Genomic DNA, 15,031 nt, shown 5'->3' on the forward strand with positions numbered 1-15,031 from the left:
TCGTAAAAATTGGACATGATTGAAAACTTAAAAAAAAAAAAAAAAAAAAAGCATGTCATTCTAGAGGCAATAGGGAGCTGCTGAAGGCTCTTGAGCAGGGCAGCAGCATCTTCAGGATCATACATTTGTAAGATTATGTTGGCAGCTAGATGGAAAATGGATTGGAGAGGATGAGATTGGAGACTAATTGGAGAGACCAACCAGGAAGCCATCATCATAGTCTAGGTGAGAATAAGAGCCTTGACTAGGATGTTGGCTATTTTCTGGGTCTGTGTCTGCTGCCTTTTAAAGGCCAAGCTCCTATGCCCAAAGTACTATAAAACTGTTCATCCCTTTTGACCTAGAAATGTCTCTACTGGACCTATATCCCAAAGAGATCTTAAAGGAGGGAAAGGGCCCCACATGTGCAGAAATTTTTGTGGCAGCCCTCTTTGTAGTGGCAAGGAACTGGAAACTGAGGGGATGCCCATCAGCTGAGGAATGGCTCAATAAGTTACAGTGTATGAATATTATGGAATATTATTGTTCTGTAAGAAATGACCAGCAGGGGGCAGCTACATGGCGCAGTGGATTGAGCACCAACCTTGAATTCAGGAGGACCCCAGTTCAAATCTGATCTCAGACACTTAACCCTTCCTAGCTGTGTGACCCTGGCCAAGTCACTTAACCCCAGCCTCAGGGAGAAAAAAAAAAAAAAAGAAAAAAAGAAATGACCAGCAGGATGATTTCAGAAAGGTCTGGAGAGACTTACATGAACTGATGCTGAGTCCAATGAGCAAAACCAGGAGATCATTGTACACGGCCACAACGATACTGTATGAGGATGGATTCTGATGGAAGTGGTTCTCTTCAACAATGAGATGATTTCCACCAATTCCCAATGATCTTGGGATGATGAAGAGCCATTTGCACCCAGAAAGTGATTGTAGGCACTGAATATGGACCATATGGTAACTTTACCTTTTGTTGATTTGCGTTCTTCATTTTTTCTCTTTTTGATCTGATTTTTCTTGTACACTATGATAAATGTGGAAATATGTATAGAAAAATTGCACCTGTGTACCAATATTGGGGAGAGGCGGAGGGAAGGGAAGCAGAAAAATTTGAAGCATGAGGTTTTACAAGGGTGAATCTTGAAAACTATCTGCATATATTTTGGGTTTTTTAAATTTTAATTAATGCTTTTTATTTTCAAAACACACACATGGATCATTTTCAATATTCATCCTTGCAAAATCTTGCATTGCAAATTTCCCCCTCCTTCTCCCCACTCCCTCCCCTACCTGGCAGGCAGTCCAATACATGTTAAATATGTTAAAATACATGTTAAATACTATATATATATATATATATATATATATATATATATATATATATATGGTGATACAATTATCTTGCTGCACAAAAGCAGATAAAAATGCAAACACTAGCAAAAAGTGAAAATCCTGGTCTACACTCAGTCCTCTCTCTGAGTATATTTGGCCCTCCGTCCCAAGACCATTGATTGGAACTGGCCTCCATCATCTATCTCATTGTTGGGAAGAGTCATGTCCATCAGACTTGATATAATCCTGTTGTATAATTGTATAATTATTGTATAATTGTATAATCCTGTATAATTGTATGATTGTATAATCCTATTTCGGCGTATATTTTGGGGGGAAAAAAACTATTTAAAAGAAGAACAAGCTCAGAGCGACAGAAGCCATGCTTCAATGGATCATTGCCATCAGTGGATGGAACACGGGGCCAGGCCGAAGAAGATCCGATCCAGCCTCAAGCACTCGCTAGCTGTGTGGTGCTGGGTAAGTCACTTCCCCTCTGTTCCCCTCAGTTTCCTCAACTGTAAAATGGGGATGATCATTCCCAAATGCCTCGACTCAATCATCTGACTTGGGAATGGGCCCCAAAGCACCCAAGGCCAGTTTACTTCCCATCGAAGTGATACCAGCCAAGTCTCAAATGTGATGTCAGGTTTAATTTGGGGAAGGAAGAAAGTTGGGACCAAGTGAGCATCAGTTCTTATATAGGGAGAATTCTCCAAAGCAAAAAAGCACATCCCCTTAAACTTTCTTAATCACCTAGGCTTTTCCTGGGCACACCCTCCATAAGTAAATATGAGCTAATTAGGGGAGGGTGAAACACTAACAGCTGGAACATCAGGGAAGTCCTCCTGGAGGAGGTGGTGCCGGAGGTGAGTCTGGGAGGAGGATTCTGAGAGGAGACATCAGTAGAGAATGTGCTCCACCTGTAGTGGACACCTGGGGCAAAGATCCAGAAGTGGGAGATGGAATTTCAAGTATGGGGATCGGCTACTAGTCCAGTTTGACCAGAATGAGAAGTGGGCCGAGAGGAACAGGTCAAAATAGGCCTGGCAAGGTAGGGTGGAAATGCCTGCCCTGCCTGCCTCCCACGACTGTGCTGGGGAGGCTCCCGAGACTTTGGAAGGGCCTATCACTAGAACACAACAGAAAACCCAGGTTTCTCTCTTTGGGAGAGTTTTTGAGAATGCCGAGAGCTCAGCGCTACTTGAGAGCATCTGGGCTTCTGCTCTCCCCGCCCTCTGACAAACTGGCTGGTGTCCAGGGTGTTCACAAGAAGTGTTTCTCCAGCTGTAATCGTTTCAGTCGTGTTCAACTCATTCTGACTCCATCTGGGGTTAGAGATACTGGAATAGTTTGTCATTTCCTTCTACAGTTCATTTGACAAATGAGGAAACTGAGGCAAACGGGGGAAGTAACTAGTTTAGGGTCTCTCAGCTAAGTGTCTGAATTTGAATGAAGCAATTTTCCTGACTCCAGGTCTATCCCTCTGGGAGTCTCGTGGTCTTGAGAGGGATGCATAAGGCCAGAAGAATAACAGTAGCCATAATCAGCAACAATTTAGATGTGTAAAATGCCTTTGGGTGGATAATGGCAACATTATCCATTTGTATAGGTTATTTTCAAATGTTCTCTCATTTGATTTTCACAACAATCCTGGGATATCGGTCCTGTAATCATTCCCATTTGACAGAAGAGGAAACTGAGGAAAACAGAATAAAATGATTTCCCTGGGTCACACAGTGTCTGAGGTTGCATTTGAACTCAGGTCTTCCTAATTTTAGGCTCATCACTCCACAGCTTAGTTGTGGGAAGTGCCAGCTGCACATTATTTCCATGGATAACGGTAACATTTATATGAAAACTATTACGTGCCAGGGGCTTTACAAATATTACACTTGTTCCTCATAACCACCTTGGGAAGGAGGTGCTTTACCCCATTACCAATTACTTATCTCCATTTTACAGTTGAGGAAACTGAGGCAAACAGAGGGGAAGTGACTTACCCAGCATCACACAGCTAGTAAGTGCTTGAGGCTGGATTTGAATTCGGATCTTCCTCAGCCTGGCCCTGTGTTCCACCCACTGAACCACCTATCTGCCCACCGTTACCCAGAGGGCACTAGACTAGGACTTAAAAGACCTGGGTTTATGTTCCTACTCTATCAAGTAGTGGACAACTCGACGAGCCTGTTGTAACTCCCATCCCTCTGCCTCTTGGAAATGGCAATATGGAACCCCAACTTTGGAAGGGGCCTCTGAAAACATCTGGTTCCACTTTTATCTGAATAAGAATTTCCAACAAGTCCCCACTCGGGCTCTGTTTGAAGACAGGGAGCTCACTACCTCCCAAGATGGCCCCTTCGACACTTTTCGCTCCATTCATCTCAGGGATTTTGTGGGACAGAACATCCTGGGTCAACCCAAAAGCAGACCGATTATGGTATCAGAAGACTAATAAGGCATAATTGCCACTTCTTGGCATAGAGGTGGCAGATTGGAGACAGAAACAGTCATTTGCCAATATGACCTGGGGACCGGTTGTTTTATTTGATTTGTCCAATTGTGGCTGATTCTTCATGACCTGTATGGAGTTTTCTTGGCAAATATTGGAGTAATTTACCATGTCCTTAACCATTGGATCAATGGTAAAGAGAGACATTACTTGTCCAAGGTCACTAGTGTCCAAAGCCAGGTTTGAACTTGGGTCCTCGACGCCAGGGCTAGCGCTCTACCCACTATATCACTATATAGTATTTCTCTGTTAAAAGGAAGGGTTTCTCTTGGAGACTGAAGATGAGGCTAAGTTATCAATGGCAGAATTACAAAAAAAGAGCATCAATAAAACATGCAGAGAAGAAAGGGCAAAGTTCAGAGAGGGTTAAACTAGCAGGGCAATCTTGTTACTACCGTCAACTACAATATGAACATTCGACTATGTAGCAAGTCCACCACTTCAGACGTAATTCTTGTTTAGCTTTCTTGGCTCCTACAACATTCATGTTGGTTGATAAATTCATAATCCTGAAGATTATGGGATTTTAATTTGGAATTGTGATTCGAAATACGCCTGGAACACAGTAAAAATGGGAGCTCAGGCTTCGGAACTCTCCTCTCCACAGGGGCCATCGTCCATCGCTCTGGGGTAATGTTGGGGCCAGAGATGTCAGGCTGGAAGGGACCTCCGAGGTCATTGAGCTCAAGCCCCCAGCCCAGAGAGAGGAAGAGACTTGTTATGGGCTATAATGAATGGAACTCAGAGCCTCTTCCCCCAAATGCAATCTCTTTTTCCACCGTCCTAGGCAATGACAGAAAGGAAACCTGGGGCTTTGAGGCTATATGGTGTGTCTTTGGGCCTCAATTTCCCTGGAGAAGGAGGAGGTTGGCCCCTGGTTTTTGAGGCCCCTACCAGACCGGCCGATCTAGAATTCCAAGGCAAGTTCCCTCCCCCAAGGAGCAGTCTGGCTGTGCTGGGGATAGCACCTCTGCCCTCTACTGGCAGCTGAAGAGGAGACTCATGGGGGCTGGACAGCCCTGACTCTCCTGCTCTCCCTGCAGCTTCTGAATCTCCAAGTCCAGCTCCCTTGGCTTTCTTTTTGAGGAGAGAAAAGTAGCTTCTTGTGTAACCTATACTGGATTGCTTCCCATCTAGGGGAGGAGGGAGGGGGAAGGAGGGCAAAGTCTGAAACACAAGGCTGTGATAGGGTCAGTGTTGGCAAATTATCTTCGAATATGGTGTGAAAATAAAAAGCTTTATTTAAAAAAAAAGTTTCATAATAAGTTAGCATTTCTATAACACCTACTGTGTGTCAGCTGCACAAAGTGGCCCAGTGCCAAGTCTAGAGTCAGGGGGACCAAAGTTCTTACTTACCAGCTGTGTCACCCTGGATAAGTCACTTAGCGTGCCTCAATTTCCTCAACTATAAAATGAGCTGGAGCAGGGAAGAACAAACCACTATTTTTACCAAGAAAACCCCGAATGAGGGGCAGCTAGGGGGCGCAGTGGATAGAGCACCAGCCTTGAATTCAGGAGGACCTGAGTTCAAATCTGGTCTCAGACACTTAATCCTTCCTAGCTGTGTGACCCTGGGCAAGTCACTTAACCCCAGCCTCAAAAAAAAAAAAAAAAAGAAAGAAAACCTGGAATGGGATCAGAAACGACTAAACAACATGTGCCAGGCACTGGCACTGCACTTAGTACTTTACAAATATCTTACAACAACCCTGAGAGGCAGATGCAATTATTAGCCCTCATTTTTTACATTGAGGAAACTGAGGCAGCAAAAGTTAAGTGACTTACCCTGAGTCACAGCGCTAGTCCAAGTGTCTGAGGCTGGATTTGAACTCAGGTTCTCCTGATTCCAGATCTGACACTCTAGTCACTGAGGCTGTACCAACTACCTTTGGCTCTAAAGGCTTTTGGGAAGGACACTGAATGCCAGCTCTGCTCCCTACTGCATGACTTCACGTTAATAATTTAAGCTTCCCTGAGCCTCAGTTTCCCCGAGATGACTTCAGAGCCCCTTCCAGTGTGTAGAGCTACGAGTCTGGGACTAGGTGACCTCTGCAGTTCCTGCGGCTATTGTGTGTGCAGGGGTGGTGTTTTATTCAGAAAACTGGGGTTAGTCTAGGAAGTCCAGTTCTTCCTCTGACCCATACTGGCTGTATGACCTTGAGCAGTCACTTCCCCTCTGCCAATGACCAGAATCCCCAGGTCTGAGAACTGCAGGACTTCCTTAGACATCCAGGCCGGGGTACCGACTGTGTGCCTGTGGGACACTCAGTTTCCTCTTCTGTAGGATGAGGGAATGGCTGACGGGACCTTCCCTCTCTAATGTTTTAATGGAGCTTTCATGTCTTTGCTGTTGTTCAGTCATGTCTGACTTCCTGGGACCCGGAGATTTTCTTGGTAGAGATCCTGAAGTGGTTTGTCATCTCTTTTCCCGGCTCATTTTGCAGATAAGAAAACTGAGGCACTTAGGGTAAAGTGACTTGCCCCGGGTCTTACAGTCAGTAAGCATCTGAGACTGGATTTGAACTCAGAAAAATGATGATCCTGATTGCAGACCTGGCACTGTCTCTGTGCCAAACCCCCTCAGCTACCCTGACTTCTTTCTGTCCTTCTTAATTTCTTCCTCCCTTGGTCCCACAGCTAGGAAATGTGTTTGAGGCTGGATTTGAATTCAAATCTTCCTGACTTCAGGTCCTGGGCGACCTTTCTCACTTCCTGGGAGCCAGGAGAGCCCAGACATTTTCTTAGAATGAAACCAAATGACCAGCCTTTGGGAAGTGACTGCCCCACACTGGTTGTGAAAAATCCCAGGATGCTCCAGGCACCTCTCAGCCTTCCCCAGACCAGAAGCCACGGCCCGTGTTGTAGTTTCCTCTCCTCTAATGATTCCTCGGGTCTCCTCTATTCTTCCCATTTCTGAAGGATTTTGATCCAAGGCACTTTCCCTACTGCAGCCCTGCAAGGGATCTGGGAGGAGGAGGAAATGTGAGACTCCCCAGCTTTAAAGGTTAGGCTCATTTTACAGCAACCTCTCCCTCCCATCCCTGCTCTCTCTTCCCCTCCCTCCTTTTCTCCCTCCCTCCCTCTCTTGCTCTTTTTGTTTCTGTCCTTTCCTTCCTCTTTCTCCCCTCCTCCTCTACCTTTCTCTCCTTCCCTCCCTTCCCCTCTGTCACTCTCTCTCCTCTCCCCCCTTTCTCTTTCCTTCCCTCCTCAGACTGCCCGCTTCTTTTCCCTCTTCCCCCTCACACACAGCCTCTGTTCTCTTTCCCTCTCCTCCCCCTCCTTCTCTTGTGTCTTTGTCTCTGTTTCTCTCTGTCTCTCTATTTCTGTGTGTCTCTGTCTCTCTCTCTGTCACACACACACACACACACACACACACACACACACACACACACACACACACACACACACACACACACACACACACACAGAGCGAGCACACGGCGGAGCTGGGATTTGAATCCCGGCGCTCCGCAGCCCGGTGCAGGGGCTCCTCCTCCTCCTCCTGGGGCAGACTGGCCCCTTGATCACCTCTGCAGAGACAGCACTTCATCAGTCAGGAGTTTCGCTTCCCTAGTCCGTAAAACGACTGGATGTGGAGCCCCCCTTCCCCCCCTCCTCCCCCTCCCGTTTTGCTGTTCTCGCCAGCGGCGCAGGCGCGCGGCCCCGTTGCTAGGGGATTCCAGTCCCGGACCCCGGCCCACGGACGGGTCACCGAAATTTGCGTTCACTGCCCCCGGGGAGCCCTGGTGAGAAGAGCCCCCGAAGGGAGCGGCACAGCGGGGGCGGGAGGGCCCGGAGCGCCTCCTCCCGGCTGCCTCGATCTCCTCCTCTCTCCGGGCCTCAGCCCCCCCCCCCCCCGCCTCCCCCCAATGCAGCGGTTGGCCGGGATGCTCTCTGAGGCCCCTTGGGGCTCCTCGGCTTCGGGGCCGCCGCACGTGCCGGGGCCCCACCCTACAGGACGCGTCTCCGGAGCAGGCCGGCGGGCGCGGCGCACGGCCACAGGGGGCGCGCGGTCGGGGGTGTTGGGGGGGGGCGGGCGGCGCGCGGGCCAGGGGCGGTTAAGCGAGGCGTGGGGCGCCCGGGTCGAGGGCGAGGGCGTCGGCCGGCCGTTGCGGAGGCAGGCTAGGCCCAGGGGCCAGGCTGAGCTGAGCGGGGGCAGCGGGGGGTGGGGGGCACCATGACCAAGGACACACCGAGCCCCGCAGGGGGCGGGGGCCGCTACTCGCCCAAGAAATCGCAGGCCAGCCCGAGCCCGGCCGTGCTCCTGGAGGAGCAGCGGCGGGAGCTGGAGGCCGTGCGCGCCGAGCTGGAGGCCGAGCGGGCCCGCTCGCAGGCGGAGCGGCGGCGCTTCGCGGTGGAGGCCCGGGAGCTGCGGGAGGCCGGCGAGCGGGAGCGCCAGCAGCTGGCCGACCAGCTGCGCTCCCGCTGGGAGATGCAGCGAGTGCGGGAGCTGCGGCAGCTGCAGGAGGCCGTGCTGCGGGAGCGCGACGCCGAGATCCGCCAGCTGCTGCGCTGGAAGGAGGCCGAGCTGCGCCAGCTGCAGCAGCTGCTGCACAAGGAGCGGGACTGCGCCGTGCGCCAGGCGCGGGAGCTGCAGCGCCAGCTGGCCGAGGAGCTGCTGAGCCGCGGCTACTGCGGCCGCCCGGGCTCGGTGGCCGGGGGCCCGGCCGCGGGGGGCCCGGTGGGCGCGGCCGAGTGCCGCTGCAAGCTGCAGGACGTGCTGGCCAAGCTGCGCTGGGAGACGGACGGCGAGCAGGCCGCGCGCATCCGCCACCTGCAGGCCGCGCTCGACGTGGAGCGCAGCCTCTTCCTCAAGTACATCCTGGAGAACTTCCACTGGGACCCGGCCTCGGTGCTCTCGGCCCGGCCCCCGCGGCCCCACCTCGCCCGGCCCGAGCCCGCCACCGCCGCCGCCGCCGCCGCCGCCGCCGCCGCCGCCGCCGCCGCCCTCGTCGCCGTCCACTTCCAGGCGGCGGGCGCCGGCGAGCTGCCCACGCCGGGCGTGCCGGAGCTGCCGACCACGGGCGCCGGGGAGATGCCGGCCTCCAGAGCCGCGGCGGCCGCCACCCTCGCCGCCATCACCACCGCCCCCGCCCCCGCTCTCAGCCCGCCGGGCCCGGCCGCTCCCGCCTCCCCGGCCGCGAGCCCCGCCTGCCGCCCGCGGCCCGTCACCGCCGCCGGCCGCCCGCGCTCCCTGGACAGCCTGTGCTCGCCGCGCCCGCGCTCCCACTCGCTCTCCGCGGACGACGCCGCCGCCGCCGCCGCCGCCGCCTCCCGCTCCTCCCGCTCCCTGGACGGCAGCCCGAGCCGAGCCGAGTCGCCCGAGGCCGGCGGCCCGCTGGAGCGCGGCCCCCACCACCCCGCGCGCCTGCAGCTGGCCCCCGACAGCCTGGGCACCGGGGAGCAGGTGCCGTGCGAGGCGCCGCCGCCCGGCCCCGACGAGCTCCCGGCGCTGGCCTGGGCCAGCCTGCAGCCGCCGCCGCCGCCGCCGCCGCCGCCGCCGCCCGGGAGCGAGGGCGAAGCGGGCGAGGCGTCGCCGGCGCCCGCCCCGAGCCCGGCCCCCGGCGCGCCGCCGGACTACGAGGACCTGGTGAAGCGGAACTCGGAGCTGGCCGAGGCCCTGGAGACGCTGGCCAAGCACTGCTCCGGCCTGCGCGAGGAGAACAGCCAGCTGCGCCGCGGCTTCCCCGACTCCAGCGAGAAGGTGCGGCGCCTCAAGGTGAAGAACGCCGAGCTGGCCGTCATCGCCAAGCGCCTGGAGGAGCGCGCGCGCAAGCTGCAGGAGACCAACCTCCGCGCCGCCGGCGGCCCGGGCCCCGGCGAGGACGGCCCCAGCCTGGAGCTGTGCCGCCAGGCCTTCGCGCGCCAGCGGCCAAGGACCTCACGGAGCAGACCAGCGCGCTGCTGGCCAAGGACCGGCAGATCGAGGACCTGAGGCGGGAGTGCCGCGACCTGCAGGCCCGCGTGGCCTCCTGCCAGGGCCAGTGGCTCAACGTCACCGACTTCGACCAGCTGCTGCGCGAGTCCCAGAAGGAGGTGCTGCGGCTGCAGAGGCAGGTCACCCTGCAGAGCTTCCGGGGCCCGGCCGCCCCGAGGGCCGCCTCCCCGCCCCCCGGCGCCCCGCTCCGGGAGCCCGAGGAGCTGAAGCTCCAGCTGCAGGCCCTGGAGCGGAGCCTCAGCGAGCGGCAGAAGTGCTGCGAGAGCCTCGAGCTGGACGTGGACAAGGCGCAGCAGAGAGTCCAGGAGGCCGAGGGCCGCCTGCACCAGGTGCTCAGCGAGAACAGCTGGCTGGCGCAGGAGAACAGCCGGCTCCAGGACCAGGCGCAGTGGCTGGAGAAGGCGGGCTCGGAGAACAGCGAGATGCGGGGCAGGCTGGAGCTGGTGACGGAGGAGCGCGACTCGGCCGCGCTGCTGAGCAGCCAGCTGCAGCAGCAGGCCAGCCAGAGCGAGGCCGGCCGCCAGCAGCTGCAGAACGAGCTGCGCGAGGCGCTGAGCGCGCTGGCGGCGCAGCGCGGAGAGGTGCAGCGGATGCAGCAGGACCGCGAGCGCATGCAGAGGGAGCACCGGGAGGCCGTGCACACGCTGGAGGCCCACATCCGAGAGCTCGAGCTGCCCCGCGCCCAGCACGCCCACGACTCCAAGCCGGCGCAGCCGCTCCGGGGGAAGTGGGCCAAGAGAGCCACCCGCCTCCCCGACGCCCGGACGCCGCCCAAGCAAGCCGGCGCCGCCGAGGCCGCCGAGGCGGAAGACTTCGAAGCGGACGGCCTGCCCCGCCCCCCCGAGCCGCCGGGCCCCCCCAGGGGCCCCCGCGGCCAGGACGCTCCGGGCTCTTCGAAGCTCAAGATTTTCCTCGCCCGCTACAACTACGACCCGTTCGCCGGGCCCAACGATCAGCCCGAGGCTGAGCTGCCGCTGACCGCCGGCGACTACATCTACATCTTCGGGGACATGGACGAGGACGGCTTCTACGCCGGCGAGCTGATGGACGGCCAGAGGGGCCTGGTGCCCTCCAACCTGGTGGAGCAGATTTCCGACGGAGAGATCCTGAGCTTCCAGCCTCCGGAGGGTAGTGATTCCTGCCCGGACTCCTCCCAGGAAGGGAAGTCGCCCAGTGACTGTTCCAGCGCCGACGGGAAAGCCGCCGACTCCCCGGAGGAAGCGCCGGGCGGCGGCCCGCCGCCCGGGAAGGACGGCGCGGACGAGGCTTTGGACTTCTCGGGGCCGCCCTGCTCCCCCAAGCTGACTCTGATCCAGCAGCTGCCCCGGGGGGTGGTGGTGGACTGGGAGGCCCCCTTCGCCCCGCACCCGTACGGGGCCACGCAGGGCTACAACGTGTACGTGGACAACGAGCTGAGGCAGAACATCCGCGCGGGGGCGCAGACCCGCGCCACCATCGACAACCTGGACCTGAAGAGCAGGGCCTACCGCATCTCGGTGCAGAGCGTGCTGGAGCGCGGCTGCTCCAACCGGCTGCAGTGCTCCTTCCTGGTGGGCCGGGGCTTCTGCTCGGCCCCCACGCAGCTCAGGCTCCGCAGCCTCACCGCCACGTCGGCCGAGATCAGCTGGCTCTACAGCAACAGCAGCTACCCGCACATGGTCTACCTCAACGAGCGCGAGCACAACCTGACCAGGGCGGGCGTGTGCCGCTACACCTTCCAGAACCTGCAGCCCAGCACCAGCTACTGCGCGCACGTGGAGGCCCGGCCCCTCGGGGACGCCGCCCAGAAGCCCTGGGAGGAGAGCTCCTCCTCCATCGCGTTCACCACCCCGTGGGCCGGCCCGCCCGACCCCCCGCTGGACGTCCTGGTGGAGGGCCACACGGCCCCGGGCGCTCTGCTGGTCAGCTGGATCCCCGTGACCATCGATTCGGCCGGGACCTCCAACGGAGTCCCCGTGGCGGGCTACGCCGTGTACGCGGGCGGCCACAAAGTGGCCGAAGTGCCCTCGCCCACGGCGGGGAACGTCGTGGTGGAGCTGGCCCGGCTGCCGCAGCAGAAGCTCTCCCAAGAGATCTCGGTGAGAACCATGTCTCTCTACGGCGAGTCCCTGGACTCGGTACCCGCCCACATCCCCGGGGACTGGCTCAAGCAGTGCAGCCCCTCCAGATCGGCCCACAGCTTTCCCGTCAATCACGCGGGCGCCGAGCCGGCCCATCCCCACATGCAGGCCCCGCCCAGAGCCCCCGCCTCCCAGGAGAAGGCCGTTTTGGCCTGCTTGGGCCTCAAGACCTGCGGGAGAGCCAAAGCCGCCGCTTCCGACGGCTTCCCGGAAGACGGCTTCCAGAGGCGAGTCCCGAAGCTTTCGAAGCTTTCGGAAGGAGGGCCGGCGAGCCCGGGAGACGCCCCTCCGGGGCCCGCGGAAGCCTACGCCCTGAGCCTCCTGCCTTCCGGCCGGAGAGAGACCCCCGGACCCAAGACCAGCAAGGACTGCAGGTTTGGCGGCCCCCGGCATCCCGCCGACGGCCAGGTGATTGGGCTGGAAGAGCAGAATGCTAGGAAGGTCATCTCCAGATGGAACCTGATTCAGGAATTGCTCGAGACCACAGAGATCTACAGGGAGAGCAGTCCCGGAGGGAAGATGCCGAAGATCAGGCCCGAAGCCGATGCACCGAAGGGGACCGCTCAGCCGCCCGAGGCCCCCGCTGATCGAGGCCACGTGGTGGAGCTGGCCAGGCTGGAGGAAGAGGACCAGTACGGGAACATGTGGGGGACCAGGAGACCCGGCCAAAAGAAAGAGTTCAGGCTCCAGCAGGGCCAGGGCAGGCCCATGGGGCTGCCCAAGGAGGCCCCCTGCCAAGAGCCAGAGGCCTTGTTATATCAGGCCCCCTCCGGGAGGATGAACAAAATCCTGAAAGGCAGCCCCATGGTGCCGGCCCCCGAGCCGTGGTTCAGGGCCCCGGGAGGCAGCCCTCTGAAAGGAAAGGCCGCCAGTGACCCCATGCGAGTGTTTGTGGCCCTCTGGGACTACGACCCCCAGCTGATGTCCCCCAACCCAGAGGCTGCCGAGGAAGAGCTCACCTTCCACCGGGGCCAGCTCCTGAAGGTGTGGGGGGATCGAGACCCAGACGGATTCTACCACGGAGAGTGCTGCGGCCGAATAGGCTACATCCCCGGGGACATGGTGTCCGAAGTGCAGGTGGAGGGCAGCGACGTGCTCAAGCAGCTTCTGCGGCAAGGCCTCCTGCCCCCCGAGGTGTCCCTGGACAACCTCCTGGAGCTCTCTACACAACCACACAGCCCCAAGAGGAGCTTCTCCATGGCGAGAGGGGCCCCCCGGCCAGCCCAGTTCTGGCACCCGCAGACCATGGTGGCCGCCTTTGACTACCGGCCCCGGAAGGGCTCCAGCCTGAGCTTAACCGAGGAGCTGACCCTGAGCGCTGGCGACGTGGTCACCGTGCTGGGCTCCGTGGATGACAACGGCTTCTTCTATGGGGAGCTCAACGGGCAGAGAGGCCTGGTCCCGTCCAACCTGCTGAAGACCCCGGCTCTGAACGCAGAGTAACAGGCCCCCCCAGACCCGGCTCCTTGCCCCCGCCTTAGTCCAGGACGTGCCGGCCAGCTGCCGAGGCCTACAGCACGACGACAGTCACGATATCTATAAAAAACCAGACCCCCAAAACCAAAACCTTTTTTCCTCCATAGAGACTATAGGATTGTAATCATTCAAAGCCCCTTACCTCTGAGAACATGGTTTGAAACCTGGCTTCAGGTAATTAAAAGCAACAAAGAACAACCAAAATGAGAGTGCCCCTCAGCATGGTTATTCTGGGGGCGTCCCACCGAGGGGTGCCGCATTCGATTGATTTGGGGAATTCCCTCCACAGAAGCAAAAGATACCTCTTCTGCAACTCAGCAGAGCTGTCCCAGGGTCCTAACAGGCGCCTTGCCTAGGCTGGCCTAGCTACTAAAGGAAAGAGACTGGATTTGAACTTGGGGGGGGGGGGGCATGACTCCTGAGGCCCCTCAGAGTTATCCACTACCCCTCTTGGCTAATGAAGACTGAAAAGCATTAAAAAGAGTGGGCTGGCCCTGGCAGTTTGGAACTTGCCTAAGATCAGTCACAAGAGCTGATTGGGAACAGGGACAGGACTAAACTGGGGGCTCTCCACCTGGACAGGTCTCCCCTCCCGGGAGTTGAGACCACCATTTGGGTGCCTTGAGCAGGGCCACTGATCAGCAATCGGGTCCCCTCCAGGATTGGATGCTAGAAAACAGCATTTTGCACTCCCTCTATTGTCCCATGATTCCCCTTGTGCCTTTCAAAGTGCAGCCCTTATAAGCCCTAGGGTTTTTCTCCCAACTCCCACTATAAGGAATAAGCTGCATCCCCAGGCTATAATATCTCACCCCTGGAGTTCTAGAGGTACCTCTGGGAGTCTGGATTCTTTAACATCAACGCAAGCCTCTATTCCAATGTTTTCTCCCCAATATCAGTTTCTCAGCATCCCAGTTTCATTTAACCAATTACCATCAATTCATTTTTCCAAAGGGCTATTTCCTGAGACAACTTAGTAAGAAGAAAAGTACAGATACAATTCTCTCTACCCCGCCACGGGATCCCGTTCCTACATAGTCCTTGGGGAGATTTTACTTAACTTGAAAGCAGTTCCGATAAAGCCTTCATCCCTTCAAATGCAGTGTTTGAATTTATGGCAAAGCCCACAAAGAGACATGCCGACAATTAGTGATGGCGCCCAAACGAGGAGCCGGCTCCTCGATAATTGCAATATTTATATAATACACATATATATTCTTTACATCAATCATTCGAGCCCCACAATAAGATGCTACCTTCATTTTGCTGGAGAAACGGACCCAGAGGTGGTGGTTTGCCCAATGACACACAGGGTTGGTACCTGGGATGATCCTGACAGAGTCTAGCATCCTCCCCACTTTACTGGGCAAGTTACTCAATGTTTAATGCACTAAGTAGCAGAGATAACCAAAAAGGAAGTACAGTGTGCCCTCCAGTCACTAACAATCTGCAATAATCATCTTCAAATGGATCCTATGGATAGCTTAATCACCAGCGGAGGTAAGGTGTTAGAATTTAGAGTTAGGAAAGGTTTTCTGTCTCATGTGGGACCAAGAGATGGACAGTTTTGGCCGTGGTACAGCCCGGAGGCCAGTGTCACTGGAACAAAAAGGATGTATCAGGTATAAGACTGGAAAGGTGAGAGAGAGCAGGCTGCATT

General features: G+C 56.8%; 1 protein-coding gene across 1 annotated transcript; it reads left to right on the forward strand.

The window, feature by feature from the left end:
• Window positions 1-7,920: 7,920 nt before the first annotated feature.
• LOC141557093 (RIMS-binding protein 3A-like) lies at window positions 7,921-14,469 on the forward strand. Its single transcript, XM_074292243.1, is given in 2 exon segments — window positions 7,921-9,707; window positions 9,710-14,469. Coding segments are annotated over 2 exon segments (5,322 nt in total). The 5' UTR covers window positions 7,921-8,014; the 3' UTR covers window positions 13,339-14,469.
• The last annotated feature ends 562 nt before the right edge of the window (window positions 14,470-15,031 follow it).

Source organism: Sminthopsis crassicaudata, chromosome 1 (assembly GCF_048593235.1).
Source record: "Sminthopsis crassicaudata isolate SCR6 chromosome 1, ASM4859323v1, whole genome shotgun sequence".
Taxonomy (NCBI): Eukaryota; Metazoa; Chordata; class Mammalia; order Dasyuromorphia; family Dasyuridae; genus Sminthopsis; species Sminthopsis crassicaudata.